This window comes from Piliocolobus tephrosceles, chromosome 10, assembly GCF_002776525.5.
Source record: "Piliocolobus tephrosceles isolate RC106 chromosome 10, ASM277652v3, whole genome shotgun sequence".
Taxonomy (NCBI): domain Eukaryota; kingdom Metazoa; phylum Chordata; class Mammalia; order Primates; family Cercopithecidae; genus Piliocolobus; species Piliocolobus tephrosceles.
In genome coordinates this window covers 106,216,348-106,237,782 of record NC_045443.1, presented here as the reverse complement: position 1 = coordinate 106,237,782, position 21,435 = coordinate 106,216,348, and the positions used below count along the sequence as shown (strand labels likewise).

Genomic DNA, 21,435 nt, shown 5'->3' with positions numbered 1-21,435 from the left:
ATGAATGGCTAATCTTCCTCTGAATTCAGACATTTCCTTTCAACTTTCACATCCACAAAGGTTCTGTGTCTTTGCTTTTACAAACCATGAGAAACTGAGTTTCACTTACCCATTTGAAGGAGACCTGTATGCAGTGCCCCAGCTAACTGATCTTATGATTTGGTTTTCCCTTGTATTCAATGACCTGCACTTAATGAATATGTTCTTGTATTTCATTCTTTAACCAGCATTGCAGGAACTAGGATAGAATAAGTTGCTTTATAAATTGTCATGTTTAGATGAGGTTTTGCTTTTTAGAGGCGCCTCAAGGGTCTTCCCCAGGCTTTAATACTGTCTGTGTAGCTTTGCTCCTTAAATATTAGTTTGTTTTAGAGGAGGTGACATTGGTGTAAACTAAGCCCTGTGACAACTATTGGAAATAAGATCAATACTTGGGTTTCTGTAATTGATAGGTTCATGTGTACTGTGTGAGATTTTTGTGTATTATTGTGTGTGTGTTTAGCTCTTAGCGGCAGTGACATAGACGAAAGATCACAAATCTGGGAATTGATGAGCTGTGGAGTTCAGTCCTGGCTCAGTCACTGACTTGTAGTGGGATGTGGATGGGTCTCTTTATCCTTCCGCTCCTCCGTTTCTCTCTCTATAACATAAGCAGCTGTGTATAAAAGTTACTTTCTGGCCAGACGCAGTGGCTCACGCCTGTAATCCCAGCACTTTGAGAGGCCAAGGCGGGTGGATCACCTGTGAGGTCAGGAGTTCGAGACCAGCCTGGGCAACATAGTCAAACCTCATCTCTACTAAAAATACAAAAATTAGCTGGGCATGGTGGTGCACACCTATAGTCCCAGCTACTCAGGAGGCTGAGGCAGGAGAATCACTTGAATCCGGGAGGCGGAGGTTGCAATGAGCTGAAATGGCGCTGCTGCACTCCAGCCTGGACAACAGAGCGAGACTCCATCTCAAAAAAAAAAAAAGTTATTTTCTGCCTTGGTAATTCTAGCTGATGTCAGAAATGCTTCTCACCTCCCATGATTCTCAGCTATGAAGTGATTTCCAGTGCAGCTGGTGTGTACTCAAAATTCAGCAAACACATTTGTTCCATTTTTGTCCCCCTAATTCAATGTATAACTTTGGAAAGTAGATGCCTTTTTACTCCTGACTGCTTTTTCACTAAGGCAAAGCTGAGCCCAGCAAAGAGGAGTGGTCCTGTGGTTCCTTATGACAGTTGTGTGCCTGGGTAGTTCTCAGAAGGATCTGCTGTGGCAGGGCTTGGCACGTGAGCCCTGGAGCGTCAGGTGACATTTGCCTTTCTTGTCTTCTGAGTTGCTGTTCCTACCTGAGATGCTGGCTGGTTACCAGGCATCAGTAGCTGGTAGAAAATAGAACCATCTTCCATGTTACCAGAAAACCTGCATTTCTCTATGGGGCTGACTGCCTTCTTGATATCTACCTTATAGTTTTGGTATAGTCATGAATATTTGAATAATGGTTATACATTTTACAGCTGATATTTGATTGTTTATACAATATGAGTGAGTCTTCATATGTGATTAGTTGGTTTGATTGCCTATAAGCTGAGTACATGCTGTGTGCCAGCACCTGTGCCCTTCAGGGGCACTTATGTCTAAGAAAGCGTCCTAGCAGGTTGCTGGCACTGAGGTGTTTGTCTCCTCGTTAGAAGTACAGCCTCGAAGAAGAAATATGATGGGGACTGCAACTACATGGTGAACCCATTAATCCCTTTTCAGTACAAGGCTTTGTAATACTAGGGCTCTTTACCCTGGAAAAGAGACTCCTATAACTTTAGTGTCTTGGCAACTATGAAATAGTTCTATCGTGAGGTGTCGCTTTGGTTTAAAGGCAAAGAAAAACTAAATTCCCAGTTATAATATGAAGTTGTGTTTGAAATTAAGATAGCAATGATGTTTAGATGTGTGTTAGGCTCCAATACATGTTGATAGCAGCCTGGGATGATTTTAAATGTGAACCTTAAGAGGTGGGTATGGCTTTTAATAGTTATCTCATGGGCTTCTGAGAATGTTTTCCCTTTTTTGTTTCTGGTTATAGACAGGCAAGTTAGTTTTGGTGATGCATTTGGGACTCCGTACATAATAATATTGAATATGTACACATTGGAATTAAGGTGGATTATGACCCTTTCAGAAAGGCTCCCATTTGAAAACATGGTTTTCCATGAATTTCTTTTGAAAGCTATTTAGTGTCAGCAGTAAATAAGTCTTATTATTGCAACCTCATGAGGCTTGTGGTTAGATTCTGGGAGAATGTAAAATAAGTTAGATATGGTCTCTGTCTTCCAGGACTTAACATCTAAAGTGAAAAGAGTAATAGGGATAAATACATCAAAGCCCATGCATATACAAAGACACACACACATGCAGCAAGCAGCATGCTTAAGAATGAATGTATGCTTATTTTAAGCATATGGTTTATGAGGTTTTTTGTTAGGAAGATTTTATTAGGGAAAGTGGGATTTTTGAAGAGGTTGCTGCTGGAGGAATATGGAAAGTCCTCAGTCCTGAGATGGGGTGATTCAGATTATCACACGTGATTCTCGCTCTCTTTTGTAATGCTTCCATCAAGCTGTGGCTTGCCACACTGCCATGACTTTTCAAGGTGTGGCTTAGTGCATTTACTTATTCTTTAGTCCTTCAGAGGATGAATAATAGCAGTCTTGCTGAACACAAGTTGGCTTTGTGGTTTTGGCTATGAGGGATACTTTTTTTTCTTGCCACAACTGCACAAGCTGCCTTGTCTCAAGAGCACACAGGTTTTCAGCCCTCTGTGTAATCTACCACGTTGGCATGAATAAGCCTTTCCTTTGTGGAGTAGCCACACTCGTGATGTAGATAGAACTGAGGCATTCCCTCCCTATTGTGAACCGTGGAGGCTCATACACACCAGTGTTTCTGGATAGATACACATACAACCCCTCGCCTCCCCCCACCACACACACACACACACTTCATATCACAACAAGCCTGTAAATCCTGCCTTAAACAAGTAACAGTGGGAGGAATCAGTATGAATTATATGCTCTAGATCTCTTGACATTCTCTTGGGTGGAGGATGCAAACTAGATGGCTCCTGTCTTCCTAAATTGCTTTCTTTCTCCCTTCCTTCCTTGAGTATTGTGAAGTACTGTGAAGCAACTTTGGTGAATCGGAGTGATAGCTGATTTCACCCTCACAATAACTGCCTGGGACAAGAGCACTGCTCTGGCCAGGATAGGATGGGTATGGCCAGGTCTCTTAGTTTTTTGGGTCATGATCTCTTCCTCTCTCCCATGAGCTCCTTTGTTGTAGCTATGTGGTACTTTCTTATACACAACTATGTTTCTCTCATTTATTTTAGGAGCTGTGTGTGAGAATATTTGGGATCTTGCTTTATTTATGTCTGTGAACCGTTTTTCAACTCATGTTGCAGTTTTTCATCTAGGGTTTTATGAAAGAATTTAGCTCTACAGAAAATCATTCGAATGACTGTTTTTTTTTTAGTTCTCCCAAGGATGATACATAGCCAGTCTTCTAGATACATAGGATGGAAAAGAGCTCATTGCCTATAACAGCATATATTAGGGCATTAGGACTTTAATGTTTTATAGAACCTAGGTTGATGAGGGCTGCTTTAGAATGTTTCTGTCATGTTTGTTGAGGAAGAGATCTTGATTCATTTCAGTCAGTATTCCACTAATGATGCTACTTGGTGGTCTCTTCTTACTGTTCAATATCCAGCTCAGATGTTGCCTTTGATTATTTAAACAGAGGAACTCATCCATTGGGTTCTGTTAGTTGCTTCTTCATACCACTGGTACCACAGGCTGCGTTATCACATTATTAAAATTATTATTCACTTAACAGATGGAGGAAGTGGTTAGAATTATTTGCTCTTGATCTCTTGACTCACTTGGATAGAGGTTGCAAACTGGGTGGCTATGTATATGGTAGGCTTTTGTGCAGGCTCTCCAAAAACTTTCCTTACTATATTGTGGTAGGTGGCCTCCCACATTGAATAGGGCTGGCCTGTGTAACCACAGGGTATGGTGGAATTGATGGAGTGTGAATTCTGAGACTAGGTCATAAAAGCTCACTGGCTTCTGCTTTGTCTCTTTTGGAGCTGCCATGTTGTGAGGATACTCCAGCAGCTCTGTGGCAAGGTCCATGGGACCTCCTGACGACTGCCAGCACCAACTTAACCAACCAAGTGATGAGCCATCTTGAAAGTAGATCCTGCAGCCCTAGTCAAGCCATCAGTTGACTGCAGCCCTGGGTTGACACTATCTCATGAAAAACCCAGGGCCAGAGCCACCCACATAAGCTGTTTTTGAATTTCTGATCCTCAGCAACTCTGTAATAAATGTTTGTCTTAATCAGCTGAATTTTAGGATAACTTGTTAATCAGCATTTGATAACTAATACATATATTCTTAGACTGTATTACTTGACTCATAATGTTAGTTCACACAATTCATATATGAGTAATCACAATGACCTAAAAGGCTTTCTGGTAGTTTTGAACACTGTATTTCCACCTAGCCTTTAAAATAAAAATCTACATAGAAATATAATATCTATATAGATATAAACATTCTTAAGTCCTAAGTGAATAATTGAGGGATTCCTTGCAGTAGCAAGAGAAAGTTATGTTATGTGGCAAGATTTTGTTATCCTGTATTCCATGATACCTTCATGCAACCTAAAAAATGTGTTATAAGATCATAGTCATTATCTCGTACTTAACTTCAATTGTGTTACTAGTTTTCAGGAAAGAATGTGCAATGCTAACATGAATGGGACTAAAAGTGATGTTTTATTTTCTTCTTTATAATTACCTGCACTTAAAAATATTTTTTTACAATGAACTTATTACATATTGAGATTTTGAAAAATATTATCAGTAATATTACCAGAGCACATATAAAGAGCTAACTATTGCTTAAATGTTTGTGAAATTTCACACAGTACTTTAGAAAAATCATGTTCGTTCATTCACATACTCATTCCTTAGTGCCTGCATGTGCAGGGACCTGTGGTGGGTTCTTGCTTTTTTTTTTTTTTTTAATTGAGACAGAGTCTTGCTCTGTTTCCCAGGCTGGAGTGCAGTGGTGCGATCTCTACTCACTGCAACCTCCACCTCCCAGGTTCAAGCAGTTCTCCTGCCTTAGCCTCATGAGTAGCTGGGACTATGGATGCGTACCATCACGCCTGGCTAATTTTTATATTTTTAGTAGAGACAGAGTTTTACTGTGTTGGCCAGGCTGGTCTCGAACTCCTGATCTCAAGTGATCCTCTTGCCTTGCCCTCCAAAAGTGGGATTACAGGCGTGAGTCACCACGCCCAGCCAGGCTTTTAAGAAGTTTCAACAACTATGCTTGATCTCTCCAGGGGGGTGCTTTGTGCTTGAAGTGCTTTAGCACTGGAGTGTGAGAGATCATTTTCACCCTAGGCTTAGGAGGTAAGGAAGACATCACAGAGAAGGTTCAGTTTGAATTCAGGTTTTGTTTTTTTTTTTTCTCTGTGTAGGAGCTAAAGATGAAACAGAAGAGAAGCCAACCCAGCTTTTAAACTGTTAAGTTAGTAGAGGGGCTCTGTCCCCAGGAGGGCAAAGAAGTAGGTGGTCAGCACATTCCTCCTTCAGACTCCAGGATCGCTAGTTTAGGTGGATTTTTATAGTATTGCGGAAATAGAATATTTGATTGGAAGGGAAGCAAATCATTTACGCATAGTGTGAACTAACATTATGAGTCAAAAGAAGCTGAAGGATAGCTTTTTGGTAGAAAATCCTACGTTTCGTGACCCTTTCTTTCACTTTCAGTGTGAATTTGGCAAAATTGGTATTTTCCTTGATTGTTATGGGGAGAAGAATTAGAATAAGCACTGTTTTATATTTTAGGATCTTTGTTATAACTAGATCAGATGGCATCTTTCCTTTGTATCCTCTTTAGGAAAAAGCAGTGACTTCTGTCACCTTCGTAGAAATGAGACTGCAGAATGTCAGCAGATTGTACGTGGATTGTCCTCTTCATGAACAGTGTCTCCATTTTTTCACTTGGTAGGGTGGGATCATTCCTCTGTTCTACAGTTGTAGAAATTGGAACTCAGATTGAGTGGTTGTCTAAGACCGTGAGGTTGTTTGTGGATTAGAACTTAGGTTGCTGTATCCTTATTTGATGTGTACATGTATATTTTTCTTAATTTTTTTTCTGAGTGGGAACAATTTTTTTTTTTTTTTGATATAGAATCTGTGATCTAGCCGGGCGTGGTGGCTTACTCCTGTAATCCCAGCGCTTTGGGAGACCGAGGCAGGTGGATTACCTGAGGTCAGGAGTTCGAGACCAGCCTGGCCAACATGGTGAAACCCTGTCTCTACTAAAAATACAAAAATTAGCTAGGCATGGTGGCACATGCCTATTATCGCAGCTACTCGGGAGGCTGAGACAGGAGAATGGCTTAAACACAGGACGCAGAGGTTGCAGTGAGCCAAGATCATGCCATTGCACTCCAGCCTGGGCGATAGAGCAAGACTCTGTCTCAAAAAAAAAAAAAAAAAAAAACAACTGTAGTCTAATGGACACTGAATCCTTTGCATTCTTTCTCTGGGATTAGAGAGTTTAATAACAAAAACAGTAACTTATCAGGCCTTTCATTCTGTCAGCTCAGAGAATTGTCTTAGGTTTGGAAAGTACTTGGTCTATACCATGCCTTGTGAGGACACAGTGGCAGTGATGAAATTGCAGCAGTTCACATTTGTTGCGGGCTTCCTTTAAGTGCCAGGCACCATGCTGATAAGTGCCTTCTTTCATGGGCTACTTGAGAGGGAATGGCAGTCTCCTGACGGTGCTTTTCTGTGTGATCCGCAGTCTCTGCCAGCACCTGCTGGATTTGCATTGGCTGCATGTCCGCCTTACTGTGCATTGCTGACAGGCAATTTCCATTTCTACACATTGCGGTACTCTGTTTTAGACAACAGTGGCAGTGCCGGTAGCCCTTTGTACAGATGTGGACATTTGGCACTTGGTAGCTTTGGTGTTAGGGGCAGAGGATTTTGTTCAGAGCCGGCCAGTGTCCTGACATGTCATGGGATGCCCATTCACTGCCTCCTGAAATAGATTCTGTCTGATGTCTGGAGCACCTTCAACTGCCAAGTGTATGGGCCATGAAAAGCTGGGGGACAGGACTGGGAGGGATAGAGGATGCAGGGGGAGGGCACCAGGTGCAGAACAATGACTTCCATATTATGTCACGAGCTGCCAGCCACACGAGCGCGGCCTGGCCTCATTACCACATGAAGTGCCACAGAAGGGCCTTTTCATTTTCTCCTAGTGACTGTGTTTTCCACAGTCTTGCTGGGAGGGGTGGGGTGGGCACCCTGCTCACCCCCAGTTAACAATGGAGCACAAAGTCCTGGCAGAACGAACTTCCCAATGTACCCCGGGGCTATTTTTGATGACAGTGAGTGGCTGTGACTCACTGTAAGTGTGTGCCCTGGCAGATGATGGTTTCCACCCCACCCCCTCCCCTGGAGATGAGCAGGCAGCCTTTGTGCATTTCCTTGGCCAGCTTCTCCTGCTGCTGCAGTTCACTGATATGTCCACAGCAGCCGGCCTGCAGGCCTGACAGGGCTCTGACAGTGGTTTTTACCATATATGGCCATCAGAGCGCTGTGGCTGTCAGCCGGCCAGGATAATTTCCTTCCTTTGCTTTGATTGGCTGCACGGGTGGCTCAGAGAATGGTGGGATCTGAGAGTGTGTGGTGAAGAGAAGCCACTGAGTCAAGTGCAAAGAACGTTTAACTCTTTCCTGGGTTTGTGGAGCGCGCCTTCTGTGCTAAGCAGGCCGGCAGTTGCTGCCAGCCAAAGCCCTCACTCTGTAAACATGGTAACCCCAGTCTGGGAAAGCTGCTATATCTCTGGTAAAGAAAGGTATCTGAATACACATTACTCTGAAATAAACTCAAGGTGTCATGCACACATTTCTGCAGTCACGGTTTTGCCTAGAAACCACCTTACAACCACATGTAGCAAATCATCTGCTCCTGCTAAGTTGAGTACCTTTGCCAGTTAGGGATGGGACCTGAGTTGAGTCCAGGGAAGACTGAGCTGAGAGGGCGTGTCATGGAAAACAGGTCTGCTTTCTTGGAGGAACGGTGACTTGGGTTTCATTTCTGGCTGACTGAATTGAGTCTATACTACAGTCCTCTTGCTTTTGTGAACTGACTGAATCATGGAGTCCAAGGCATTAGCCTCCCACCCCCCAAAAAAGGTTGTAATATTTTTCTATTTTTCATCTCCAAGGAGGGTGGATTTTCATTCTGAGGCCTGTGGATTAAACCAGTGCAGAGCTGCAACGGGAAGGGTTAGCCCTGGAGCTCTGCAGCATTCACAGAGTGTTTCAGTAGATCAGACTCCAGTGTCATTTGCTTACTATGAGGGCCTAGACAACCAGTTTCTCTATTTTCTGATTTGATATTGAATGCTTAATTTCCCATATTGCATTTACATCTATAGTTCTTTTGCTTTTCAACTTTTGCTTTCCAGCTCAATTTTACTTTAACTAGATTCTGCCTCATCTTGGGTTCCAAGTTTTTATTTGTTCTTAGCCCAGAAGCATCATATGGAATTACTTGTGTGCAATAATGAGCAGAAAGTATTAGGTTTTCACTTTATAAATTCTTTAAGTCAGGAAGTTAGGAAATACAGCTACTCTGGTTGCTATCGCATATTTGGGCAAGGTGGAGTAAGGAAATGTTAACTTTTCCGTGTTTTTGCTTTCTGATAATAAAATGTTTGTAGTTTTACAATAACTTCCCTCAGGTTCTTAATTGATTTTAAAATACGGTCTATTCAGTGTTAAACCTAGTTTTTAGAGAGGATCTGTGTTGCTAAAATTATTTGTTTGGCATTTTCACTTCTGTCCAAAAAGACTGCTGTTTTTCACTCACAGGCAGGTGAAGTCTCTACAGGCCCATACTCCCTCTCCCCGGCAGCTTTTGTTTCTAGCTTACCTTACCTTACAGGGTAACTCAATCTGAAGGGTTTATTCCAGAGCACCTCCTTTTACCTCAGGATTGGTGTTTCTGGTTCCCTTAAAGTAAAGCCTCCTCAGAATGTTTTGTTCCTGGGCCGTGAGCTGTCACTCTCAGGGACCAGCCTGTGCGTAAGTCATATATTGTGTGCGCCCATCTTTTTGGTCTGCTGCTGAGTCTCTCTGTTTTATTTCCATGTGGCTGTCCCCTTGTCCCATGACCACAATCACTCTAGCTCCTCCCCGTGGAGCAGCAGGGGCTTAAGAGATTCCAACAAAACATGTATCCACATAAATAATACTGTCATAAGAAAAAGGAAGTTGAAAAAAATGGGAAACCCACTTCAATAGATATCCTTTTGACTCCTTTGAACTCTGCACAGTGTGAATGGAGCCCTTATGCTTGGGCTGAACACTTTTCCTCTACTTCTGAGCACATGTGTGACTTAAGATTCTCCTTGCTGAGTTGAAGAATTCTCAGTATGCATCACCCAAAGCCTAAAATAAGTTATGATTGAAATTTGGGCACATAAAGTGATTTTGATACTCATTTTTTCCTAAAATGAAAACTTAGATGAATATTAGGCAGGGGTTTGAACAATGTGGAAATCTTTAACTGTTCCTTGAGTCAGGTCATGTACAGTATCTTTGCTTGCCTTCCCCAGGATGGGGTGGGGGCTCTCAGGCCCTTATATCTTCGGGTGTTATAACCAGTCTGGATAATAGGGATAGAGGATCAGGAGTTGGAAAAGTGAGACTGGAAGTGAGACAGCTGCCTGAGTTGGATTAGATAAGGGAAACCGTGTAGAAAGCAGTATGAATGCAGCACCCTAGGAAGGTTTGGGTTTATACGATGCACTCCAGAATGCAAACTTGAAAGAAATTGTATGTGGGATACCTTGAGCTTCTTAAAGGGAATATTTGATTTGACTTATCACTTGAATGAATGTGTGTCACTTTTTATCCCCATCGGAATTTATTACTTTGTGAAAACATACATTAGTTATGAGAGAGAGTAAGCCTGCTGGGTAAAGCATTGTGTGACTTTAACAAAATATTACATTTCCTTTCTTGCAGGAACCAGTGATTAGCAGATTGATCCATCTTTTTTGTTTTTTTCAGGGACGGATTCTTGCTCTGTCGCCCAGGCTGGAGTGCAGTGGTGCAAACTCAGCTCACTGCAAACTCTGCCTCCCGGGTTCAAGTAATTGTCCCACCTCAGCCTCCCAGGTAGCTGGGATTACAGGTGCCCACCACTGTGCCCAGCTAATTTTTTTTTTTTTTCTGAGACAGAGTCTCAATCTGTCACCCAGGCTGGAGTGTAGCGGTACAATCTCGGCTCACTGCAACCTCCGTCTTCTGGATTCAAGTGATTCTCCTGCCTCAGCCCTCCCGAGTAGCTGGGATTACAGGCATGTGCCACCACACCTGGATAATTTTTTTTTTTTTTAGTAGAGACAGGATCTCACCATGTTGGCCAGGCTGGTCTCAAACTCCTGACCTCAGGTAATCCACCTGCCTTAGCTTCCCAAAATGCTGGGATTATAGATGTGAGCCACCGTGCCTATCCTGTATTTTTAGTAGAGATGAAGTTTCACCGTGTTGGCCAGGCTGGTCGCGAACTCCCAACCTCAGGTGATCCACCTGCCTCGGCCTCCCAAAGTGCTGGGATTACAGGTGTGAACCACCGCGCCCGGCTTAGATTGATCCATTTTAACACCAATTGGTAGTGTCTTCAACCGTAAACCAATGTGTGGGTCAGAAATAATTATGTGAGGAATCATTCTTACATGAAGAAACAGTCATTCTGAATGATCTCTTGTAATATGTAGGACATATTGGAAGCAAAATTCCCAATGTTGAATTTTGAGAGTTTGGGAAGGTGAACATGACTACTGTACGTGTGTAATACACCACTAGCTGCTTTAAAAACACACCCGAGCATAGAACTTTATTGAGACGCATCTGTCAGAATTTTCTGTACATGTTTGTGTACATTAACAGTTTTTTACTGCACTCAGTACTGCCCTCAATATGTAGGATGAGTGTACTTCTTAAATGTGGATTCCTTTTTAGAAGGAGATGCGAGATCGATAAATAAGATATACTGGGCTGGGCACGGTGGCTCATGCCTGTAATCTCAGCACTTTGGGAGGCCGAGGTGGGTGGATCAACTGAGGACAGGAGTTTGAGACCAACCCGGCCAACATGGTGAAAAAAATACAAAAATTACCTGGGCTTGGTGGCGTATGCCTGTAATCCCAGCTACTCAGAAGGCTGAGGCAGGAGAATCGCTTGTACCCAGGAGGCGGAGGTTGCAGTGAGCTGAGATTGCACCGCTGCACTCCAACCTGGGTGACAGAGGGAGACTCTGTCTCAAAAAAAAAAAAAAAAGTGGGGGGATACATTGTTAATAAGTGGAAGCTGTTGTGATTTTCCAGTAAAATTGATAGGAAATGCCCTTACAACTAAGAAATATCATTTCTTCTTTTTTCTTTTCTAAAATTTTACTTAAATTATTATTATTATTATTATTATTATTATTATTATTATTATTATTATTGAGACAGAGTCTCACTGTCACCCAGGCTGGAGTGCAGTGGCGCAGTCTTTGCTCACTGCCACCTCTGCCTCCCAGGTTCAAGCGATTCTCGTGCCTCAGCCTCCTGAGTAGCTGGGACCATAGGTACACACCATCACGCACAGCTAATTTTTGTAATTTTGGTAAAGATGGAGTTTCATCATGTTGGCCAGGCTGGTCTTGAACTCCTGACCTCAAGTGATTCGCCCGCCTCAGCCTCCCAAAGTGCCGAGATTACAGGTGTGAGCCACTGTGCTTGGCCTTATTATTATTTTTTTTGAAACAGGGTCTTACTCTGTCACCCAAGGTGGAGTGCAGTGGTGCGATCATAATTCACTGCAGCCGTGACCTCCTGGGCTCAGGTGATCCTCCCACCTCAGCCTCCCGTGTAGCTGGGACTACAGGTGCATGGCACTACACCTGGCTCATTTTTATATTTCTTTGTAGGGACAGGGTTTTGCCATGTTGCACAGGCTGGTAGAAATATTTCTTAAGGTTTATGTTGAATTTAGTTTGCCTAAAGAGGAATGTTTTTTGCTAAGTTATTTAAGTTATGAACTTTCCTTTTTAGAGCAATTTGATAAAGTTATATTTTTACTGATGCTTACATTTTGATTTTCATTCCCCTTGTCCCCACAAAATGCCCATTGGAGGAAATGTTGCCTAACTCTGTGGGTTTAGTTGAAGTATCAGTCTCCAGGAAGTCAGCTGTGTTTTAGCTACTTCAAGATTTTTAAGTGTTTTCCCCAAAGCAAATGATAGTGCTTGTATCTGGGACGGTTTCTGCCATGGTGAAGGTTGCTGGCTGGAACATGCTGAAAGACATCACCCTCAGCTCTGGCCAGCCACGTGGAAATTGTGCCATTACACCTCTCCCTTGTGCCAGCTGTATACATGCTTTGGAAGCTGAATTTTCCTTTCAGCTCATGTTGCTTGGCTCTGGGCAGGCTGTACTGGATCTTTCAGATAATAATGTCTGTAGGCCAGTGTCCTGACCTATTTCACCAATGTCCCACGAGTTTATGAACTGGCTCTGGGCCAGAGCCTTTGGGAAACTTGGTGCTGGCCATTTTTGCCACTTGTTGGGTTGACATGCTAGTAATCCCAATCATTTGGAGTTTTAGCTAGAGAGATATAATAGAAGCTATCCTATGGCATGTGATTGGGACTAGTAAGTAATCAGTGAATCAATATTTATTTAAAGCAAGGAGTCTAAATGGCTATTACATTTTCAGCTAAACTACTTCAATTCCATGCCAGAAAAGTAGTAATATTCTAGATTAAGCAACAGAGGTGATTTATCCCTAGTGAAATAATGGACTGATATGTTAGTAAAGTGAAGTTTTTCTGTCTCTAAGCCTTGGAAGATTGGTGGGAAGTTCTTAAATAAGTCACTTTTTAGTTTGAAAAGATATCTAAGAGCTGGCTTTAATTCTTGTACATCTTCCTTTCAGCCTCTGCATTCATTTAAATTTGCTGCTTAGAGGTTCAGGTAAGCTGTGCTGTCACCATGACATGTGGTGGATATCTTTCTGAATGGCCCCTCACAATCTAGCTAATTATACATGGATTCTTTGGTTTATTCACTACATGATAAATGAGTGTCGTGCGGACGAATGAGAATTGTGTTCTCATTAGATCCTAGTGCAGAATGTCTTCAGAATGATGTTTCCTCGTCTTTACCATATAAGGCCATTATTAGTATGGTTTCCTTTAATCTCCATGAACTGGAGCCCTCAGCAGTTTGTAAGTGGCCAGCTTTGCATTTTTAATAATATATACTGATTTGGTGAAATATGTTGTTGTGCTTTTGTTTTGATCTGATTATGAGTAAGAAAATATTTGGAGGTATAAGCCCTTGAATGCAGGATAGCTGATACTTGACTGTGTGTTTGTGAACATCCAGCATGCCAAATAATCAGTGTACCTTTAAAATGCCATCTACTCCCATACTCTCTTCACATATTTACAGATATTTAGTCAATTGCTTTTCACTTGTGCTACAGTGGAATACTGCTTTCTCTGTTTTAAGGATTTATGGTGACATCACAACCAGAGGAAGCAGCTGCTTGTAGAATATCATTTTTTATTAACTCTGTTTCTGATGGCCAGTTGCCAATAATTTTAAACATTACTTGTGTGCCTTTTTTTACAACCCATGACATAGTGGAAATTTTCTTTTCCCTATCAAATCTAGTATGGTTGGTCAGTGATATTTTAGATCTTTGCTTCTTGACTTTCTCTGTGCCTCCGTTTCTTTATTTAGAAAGTAAACTAAAAAATACAAAAAAACTAGCCGGGCGAGGTGGCGGGTGCCTGTAGTCCCAGCTACTCGGGAGGCTGAGGCAGGAGAATGGCGGAAACCCGGGAGACGGAGCTTGCAGTGAGCCGAGATCACGCCACTGCACTCCAGCCTGGGCCACAGAGCGAGACTCCATCTCAAAAAAAAAAAAAAAAAGAAAAAAGAAAATAAGGTAATAAAGTTCCCACATCTTAAAGGTTGTCATGAGGAGAAAGTTAATCAAGGTCTTGAGACAGTTCCTAGCATGTAATTTAAGTACTTAAAAAGTGTTAGCCATTGTTATTATTTGTTTTGATAGAAAGGATGGAAATAGGTGGCAGTTGCTCTTTCAGTGACTTTCAGGTTCCAGAGAAAATGTTGAGCTCTAGTACTTTCAGGCTGTAGATTTATTGGGGCTGAGCTGGAAATGGCAGTAATGCTTATTATTATTGTCAAATATCTTGACTGAAGAATACTGGTGAATAGCTATTAACTTTTAGCCAGGGTTATTTAATTTTAACTTCAAAAAAGAAGTCATTTAGTATGAAGCTTCTTAGTATGTAATTAAGAACAACTAGTACTAGTACTTCCAGATTCCCCTCAAAATTGTTTTATGTTTGAACAAAAGCTCTCTTAGCCCAGATTGGAAAAAATCATTTGGTGTTCTTGGAAGTTCAGAGCTCAGTACTATACTTGGCCATCAAGGATGCCAAATGTGGTTTCCTGAGCAGAGCCTAGGAATCAAAGACCCTGATGTAAAACAAAACAGCTCAGGTAGAAAAGCTTTTTTCCTTGGGAGTAAAAAAAATTTTGTAATGCAAAGTTAATAGCAATGCATTGATGTATTTCTTAACTTTATTATATTTTACATTCTTTTTTCAAAATAAAAAATGTATCAAATAAAATAAAGGACACACGTACTCGCAAGATTAAACAGATGTTAGTATTTTCCCATATATGTTTCATATTTCCCCTTTTTGAAAAAAGTAAAGCAAAACAGATACAGGTAAAATACCATTCCCATTTATTTTCTCCTTCCCCAGAGGTAATCTTTTCTTCAAATATGTGTCATATTTTTATTACATGTATGTTTATCTGTAACATATACTTTTATTTCGTGTGTCTTAAACTTTTATGTAAATATTTATTCCCATACTGAAGAACAGTGAAATTGCTTCTATTTTGCAACTATTTCCAACAATGTGGCAATAAATATTCCTCTTGTACAAAATATGGGAGCTTCTCTCTCACCCGGACCACCTAGGAGTGGCATTGCTGGGCTGGACATCCTCATCTCTGTTACCAAATTGCTCTTGAAAGGAATTGTAACAAGGTATTCTGTAAGGAGTTTATGAGTTCCTCTTTCCTGACATCTTTGTCAGCACATGTATTTAGACTTTTAAATGTTTACCAGTTTTGATGAGTATAAAATGTCACCTTGTTGTTTTAATTTGTAGTTCTCTAATTATCAGTGAGATTGAAGTGTCTTTTCACACATCTGTTGCCTCTTCAGGTTTTCTTCCCTGTGAGTTCTCTGCTCGTGTAATTTGCCCATCATTCTGTTTGGTTGTTGATTTTGTTGGGTATGTATGTTGCATATCTCTTCTTGCACTTTGTAACTTGTCTGTTCGTTTACATTTTTAAAGAACAACTCATACTGCTGAATTTGGTTTCTTTTGTTGCTGTTGTTTGTGAGGAGCTTTGCATCAGTATTTATGTCATATACGCGTCAATTTTTCTCCCTTATACTGTTCTTTGCGTCAAGGTGTTATGTTCCTTATATGATGAATTCAGGGACACTTTTCTTTTTTCTATTCTCTGAAAAGGTTTGTTTGAAATGATATCTTCCTTGAATATTTGGTGACACTCACCTGTAAAACCATCTGGGCCTAGTGTTTTTTGGTGTTTGGTGATTGATTGATTTATTAGGGGTTGGTGATGGGTAGAGTGATACTACTGATCTTTTATGGTTATAGATCTAATTTACATTTATTTATTCTTGAATATGTTTTGATGTTACTTTTACTTCTGTGAGATTGTGTATTTCATCTAGAGTATTCAAATTTATACATAGTCAAATATTATTCGTAGTATTTTCATACTCTGTACATTTCTACTTTATTTGTAAGTTATGTCCCTTTTAAAATTATTGGTATTCATTTGTGCCTTATCTCTTTTCCTGATCTGTCCAGTTTAGTTGATTTTGTTATTTGTTTTTTTTCCACTGATTTCTTTTCTTCCTTTTTTTTTTTTTTTTTTTTTCCCGTCTGAGACAGAGTCTTGCACTGTTGCCTGGGCTGGAGTGCAGTGGTGCGATCTCAGCTCACTGCAACCTCTGCCTCCCAGGTTCAAGCAATTCTCCTGCCTCAGCCTCCTGAGTAGCTGGGATTACAGGTGCCCCCTACCACGCCTGGCTAATTTTTTGTATTTTTAGTAGAGACAGGGTTTCACTGTGTTGGCCAGGCTGGTCCTGAACTCCTGACCTCGTGATCTGCCCGCCTCGGCCTCCCAGAATGCTGTGATTACAGGCATAGGCCACTGTGCTTGGTGTATTTTCTAATAATTTTACACTCTTTGGATGTACTCTGTTCATTTTCTGACTTCTCAAGATAGCAACTCAATGCATTAATTTTCGGTCTTTTCTACTATATGCATTTAAGACTGTCCATTTTTCACTAAGATCTGGTTTAGTTGTGTCTTGCACATTTGGATATGTTGTGTATTGCTCAGTTTTAACTTTTATTCTGTTATCCATTATTATTTTTATAAAACTGAATTATTTAGTAAATTAAAATATTTTCAAAGGTACTGGAGATTTTTGGTTTATTTTTCTATTAATTTTTAATTGTATTGCATTATACTCAGAACATGCTCTACGTGCTATTGACTCCTTGGTATTTTTTGAGATTTGCTCAGTGGTCTTCTAATTGATAATTAAAAAAAAAAATGTTTAATGTGTGTTTGAAAAAAGTGTATTTTTAAATGTTAGGTACAAGGTTATATATATTCATTAGCTCAAACTTGTTGATTTTTATAAAATCTTCATATTAATTTTGTCTGTTTAATTTCTTAAATCTTTGTTGAAATCTCTTAAGATTACGACTTTGTCATTTTCTTCTTCAAGTTCTGTCAACATTTGCCTTAATTATTTTGAAATTGTATGGTTAGATGAATTACACTTTATAGTAGCAATATAACTTTCCAGTGAATTGTTTCTTTAGATGTCAGGTAGTGATATTAATCTCTAATAGTGCATTTCACCTTAAAGTCTGTTTGTTCTGGTAGTAACTACCAGGTATACTTTTTAATATGCCCCCCTCCTTATTTGCCTTTTGGTGCCATTATTTTTTAAAAATATGTTTTATAGCTGGATTTATAATCTAATCTGAGAGGCCTTGTCTTTTATCTAGTGAACTTAATCTTGCATTTACTACAAATCATGATTTATAGTTGGTTTTATTTCCACCATCTTTGTGCTTTCTAGTTTTCCTGCTTTTTTTCTTAAAAAACTTGTCTGTCCTTTTCATGAGTTGCATTCATACTTTCTTTGGTCCTTTTTTTCTTTTTATTTTCTCTTTCTATTGGATTGAGCCAGTTTTTAAGTTCTAGCTATTCTAGTACATCTCCACCAGAAATTATACATTTTCTCTTTCAGTATTTACTCTTCATTTGGACATCTTTACTTAAAGTCTGAAATTAGTCAATTTTTAAGTCTGATCATATGCCTTTTACCTTAAATGGTATTGTTGTCTAATATTTTATTTCTGTCTTTTTAAAATCTGTACTCCAAGTAGGTATTATTAGTACTGTTTTACATAGTACCTGTTTGTATTTGCTTTATTTATTTATTTGCTCACCGTTGTTTTGCTATACCAGATTTTATACTTTACTTTCTTTTCCTGAAATGAGTCCTTGAACTTAATTCTTCGAAATTAATATAGCAATTCTTTGAGACAAGTTTGAGAATTTAATTTTTTGAACAAGGGTTTACCCATGGTAAATTCTGTCTCTTTTTGTCTACAATGTCTTTTGTTTGCTTTTTTCTTGTCATCATTCTTGAATGATAGTTTTTCTGGGTATGGAATACAAGGGTGGTTGTTTTTCTTAGCATTTCCAAGGTATTTTCCATTTCTTTGTTTCTCTGATTGCTTCTGAGAAGTCTGCTCACAATCAAATTACTCTGTCAGTAGGTAATCTGTCCTTTCTCTGTTGTTGCTTCTAGGATCTTCTCTTTGTTCTAGGTGTTCTAAATTGCACTAGGATATGAATAGATAAGAATTTGTTTTCACTTATACTGCCCTAGGTGGGATTCGTGCCTCTTAAATCTAAAGACTTATGCATTTAATTGAACCTGAAAAATTCTTAGCCATTATCTCTTTAATTTTTGCCTCTGTTCCATTCTTTTAATTCTCTGCTTTTAATATGTCTATTTAAATGTGTGTCAAACTTCATTTTGACCTTCCAGCCTTAGGATGTTTTAAATTATGAAATATCACACATTCAAGCCACACATGGTGACACACACCTATGGTTCCAGCTATGTAGGAGTCCGAGGCAGGAGGATCACTTGAGGCCAGCAGTTCAAGGCTGCAGTGAGCTATGATCGTGCCTGTGAATGGCCACTGCATTCCAGCCTAGGCAACATGAGACAAGAACAAGAGAGAGAGAGACAAGGAAGGAAGGAGAAAGAGAGCACACATTCAAAAGAGTTACTATATCTATAGTTTGATAATTATATAACGTTATTAACTAATTATGTAAAATAGGATGAACACCTGTGATCCCACTACCATCGGCTTGAGCAATAATATCAAGGAGTACAAATGAAATCTGCATCTTACCTGCATGATTTTTGTGAGAATGCAATAAGATAAGCAAAACCGCGTGGCTTAGACTTAGTAGCTGGTCGTTCTTTAAGGAGAGACACCATCAGAAATGTGGTAGCATTTGTTAAATTTTGGGTAATGTTTATTGAGTACTTCAAGTGCTGGGACAGTACCAAGTTCTTTACCTTGATTGCCTCATTTAGTCCTCACATCAGCTCTTAAGGAATAAACTGTTAAACATTCTAGTTTTATAGATGAGGAACTGAGGTTGAGGGATGGAGTAATTTGGCTAGGACTTCACAGCTAGAAGATGGCAGAACCATGACTACACTCTAGGCAGTCTGATTCTCAATCATTTATGCTTTGCTGCCTGTAAATGAATCGTGTGGCTCCTTTCTATGACACCCAGATTCTATATGATATGGTGTTCACTGGAAATTCCTTTGTTGAAGTCCTTTTTTGGTGATGCATTTTGGGAGATCCAAACTGGGTTGCAAGGGAAAGTAGAGGAACGTGAAGAAACCTAGGCCTTAGGTCTGTAAACAGGGCCATCTTCAGGTCTCAACTTGGAACTTACCTTTCCCAGAAGAAAACCTCTCCAGAGACTGTGGCCCCACAAACCTGCCTGAATGTCCTCCTCCTGTGTTCCTATGTGGCACCGTAATTGGCTGTTTAAATGTCTCTCTCCTCTCACTGGACTCCATGTTCAGCCAGGACAGGACTGCCTTGTTAACATCTGTATCTCCAGCACTCAGCACAATGTCTGGTCCATAAAAGTTCACAACACATTTGTTAATTCTTAATGATGGAGTAAATTATTGTACTAGAAGAACTAATAATATGACAACTTTTACTGAATATTTTATTCCAGATACTGTGGTTAAATTTTTTACATATTTTACAGATAATTGTAATACTGAATTGTGATTTATCTAAAAGGGTTCTCTCATTTAATCCTTACAATAATTGCAGGAGTTAAGTATCATTGTTAACTATTTTACAGATGACAAATGAGCTGAAGCTTAGAGAGATCACATGACTTGTCTAAAATCACCTGCTGTTTAATCAGTAGATCATGGATTTGAACCGTTACCTCTCTGATTCCAGAGCCTGTGGTCTTTACATGTTAGCGTTCTGCTTCTCTGGAGATTTGCACAGTCAAGTTAAATTGGAGAAATCATAGAAATTTATGTTCTTGAAAAATTGCTAAGAAGCTCGCCCCAGTGTTGGGATGATTTGCCATATAAGGGCAAAAGCAACAAAAAATAGATTCAGCCATACATTGCAGTGATTCCTTTCTGTGCACCTGCTCTTAGAGCATACACAGCTTCAGCATGGACCGGCATTAAGCTGTTTTAAAAGGGAAACCACTTTCATGCACCCGTTGTTAACAACAGCAGTTGTCTTAGTTGACACAAAATTGGTCTGATAACCCTGGTCGATTTGCTAGACTCAAATGTGTGACATGAACAAATCGTGGTAGCTATTTATGACCAACATTAAGCATTTTAGTCTTAATCAGATGTGGAACTGGCTAATGGGTGAGGTCTAAGTTGGTGTTAACTAGACTGTCTGGCTGGCATTTCTGTTGATTGAAGATAGCAGAGAGACTGAGACATTAAAATGTAGTAGGCTCTTCAGACCTTGAGTGATAGCTAAAGCTTTTTTTTTTTTTTTTTTTACTTTAACTTTTTAAATTTTCTTTTCTTTTTTCTTTTCTTTTCTTTTTTTTTTTTTTTTGAGACAGAGTCTCACTGTGTCACTAGGCTAGAGTGCAGTGGTGCGATCTCAGCTCACTGCAACCTCCGCCTCCTGGGTTCAAGCGATTCTCCTACCTCAGCCTCCCGAGTAGCTGGGACTACAGGTGCTCATCACTGGTTATGTGGGCACCAGTGCTGGACATAGACTGGTGCCCACATAACGATCAGGTCGTTGCCCGACTAATTTTTGTATTTTTTATTTTTGTATTTTGTATTTTTGTATTTGTCGGGGTTTCACCATGTTGGCCAGGATAGTCTCAATCTCCTGACCTGCTGACAGCCTCCCAAAGTGCTGGGATTATAGGTGTGAGCCACCACACCCAGCCTTTAAATTTTCATAGTGCCATTCATTTCCAGAACTGGTAATTTATATACTTGAGGATATTGTCTTATTGTATTAAAAGTTATATTTCACATTTTGAATAATACCAAGGTTTAGGGATTTTTTAAAAAGCCATGAAACATCCTTTTAATTTGCAATTTGGCTATTTAGAATTGTATTTTGGTAAAAAGACTTTCATATTCTCTTTTGCTATGTCTGCTAGTGCAGTTGATTACATCTTTTTGGTTCTAGGGATTTGGATTCTTGTAATTTGATGGCGTGTCCTTGGTAGTGGCTTTTTCTAGAAGTGAAAGTTGATATTGACTATACAATGTCATCATATCCAGACAATTGAGAGTTTTGGGTGGAGGTAATAAAGGAGAAATGGGCCTAAGAAAATGTATAACCTCTGTGGTGTTGATGTTACATAATAGGTTTGTTTCTCTCTTCTTTCAGACTGGTCGAATTGACAAATCCTACCCTACAGTATGTGGCCACACAGGACCAGTGCTGGACATAGACTGGTGCCCACATAACGATCAGGTCATTGCCAGCGGTTCAGAGGACTGCACGGTCATGGTAAGTTCCCAGGGTGTTGCATGCATGCAGGCCGGTGGGACTCAC

At 40.1% G+C, this 21,435-nt stretch overlaps 1 protein-coding gene across 2 annotated transcripts in view; it reads left to right on the top strand.

Annotated features, from left to right (window-relative positions):
* The window catches only part of CORO1C (coronin 1C), an 87,395-nt gene that overhangs the window by 32,796 nt on the left and 33,164 nt on the right, over positions 1-21,435 (top strand). For both annotated transcript variants that reach the window (XM_023198195.2, XM_023198139.2), the window contains exon 3: positions 21,268-21,390. In XM_023198195.2, coding sequence (XP_023053963.1) covers positions 21,268-21,390 — 123 coding nt within the window. The remainder of the gene's footprint in view (positions 1-21,267; positions 21,391-21,435) is intronic.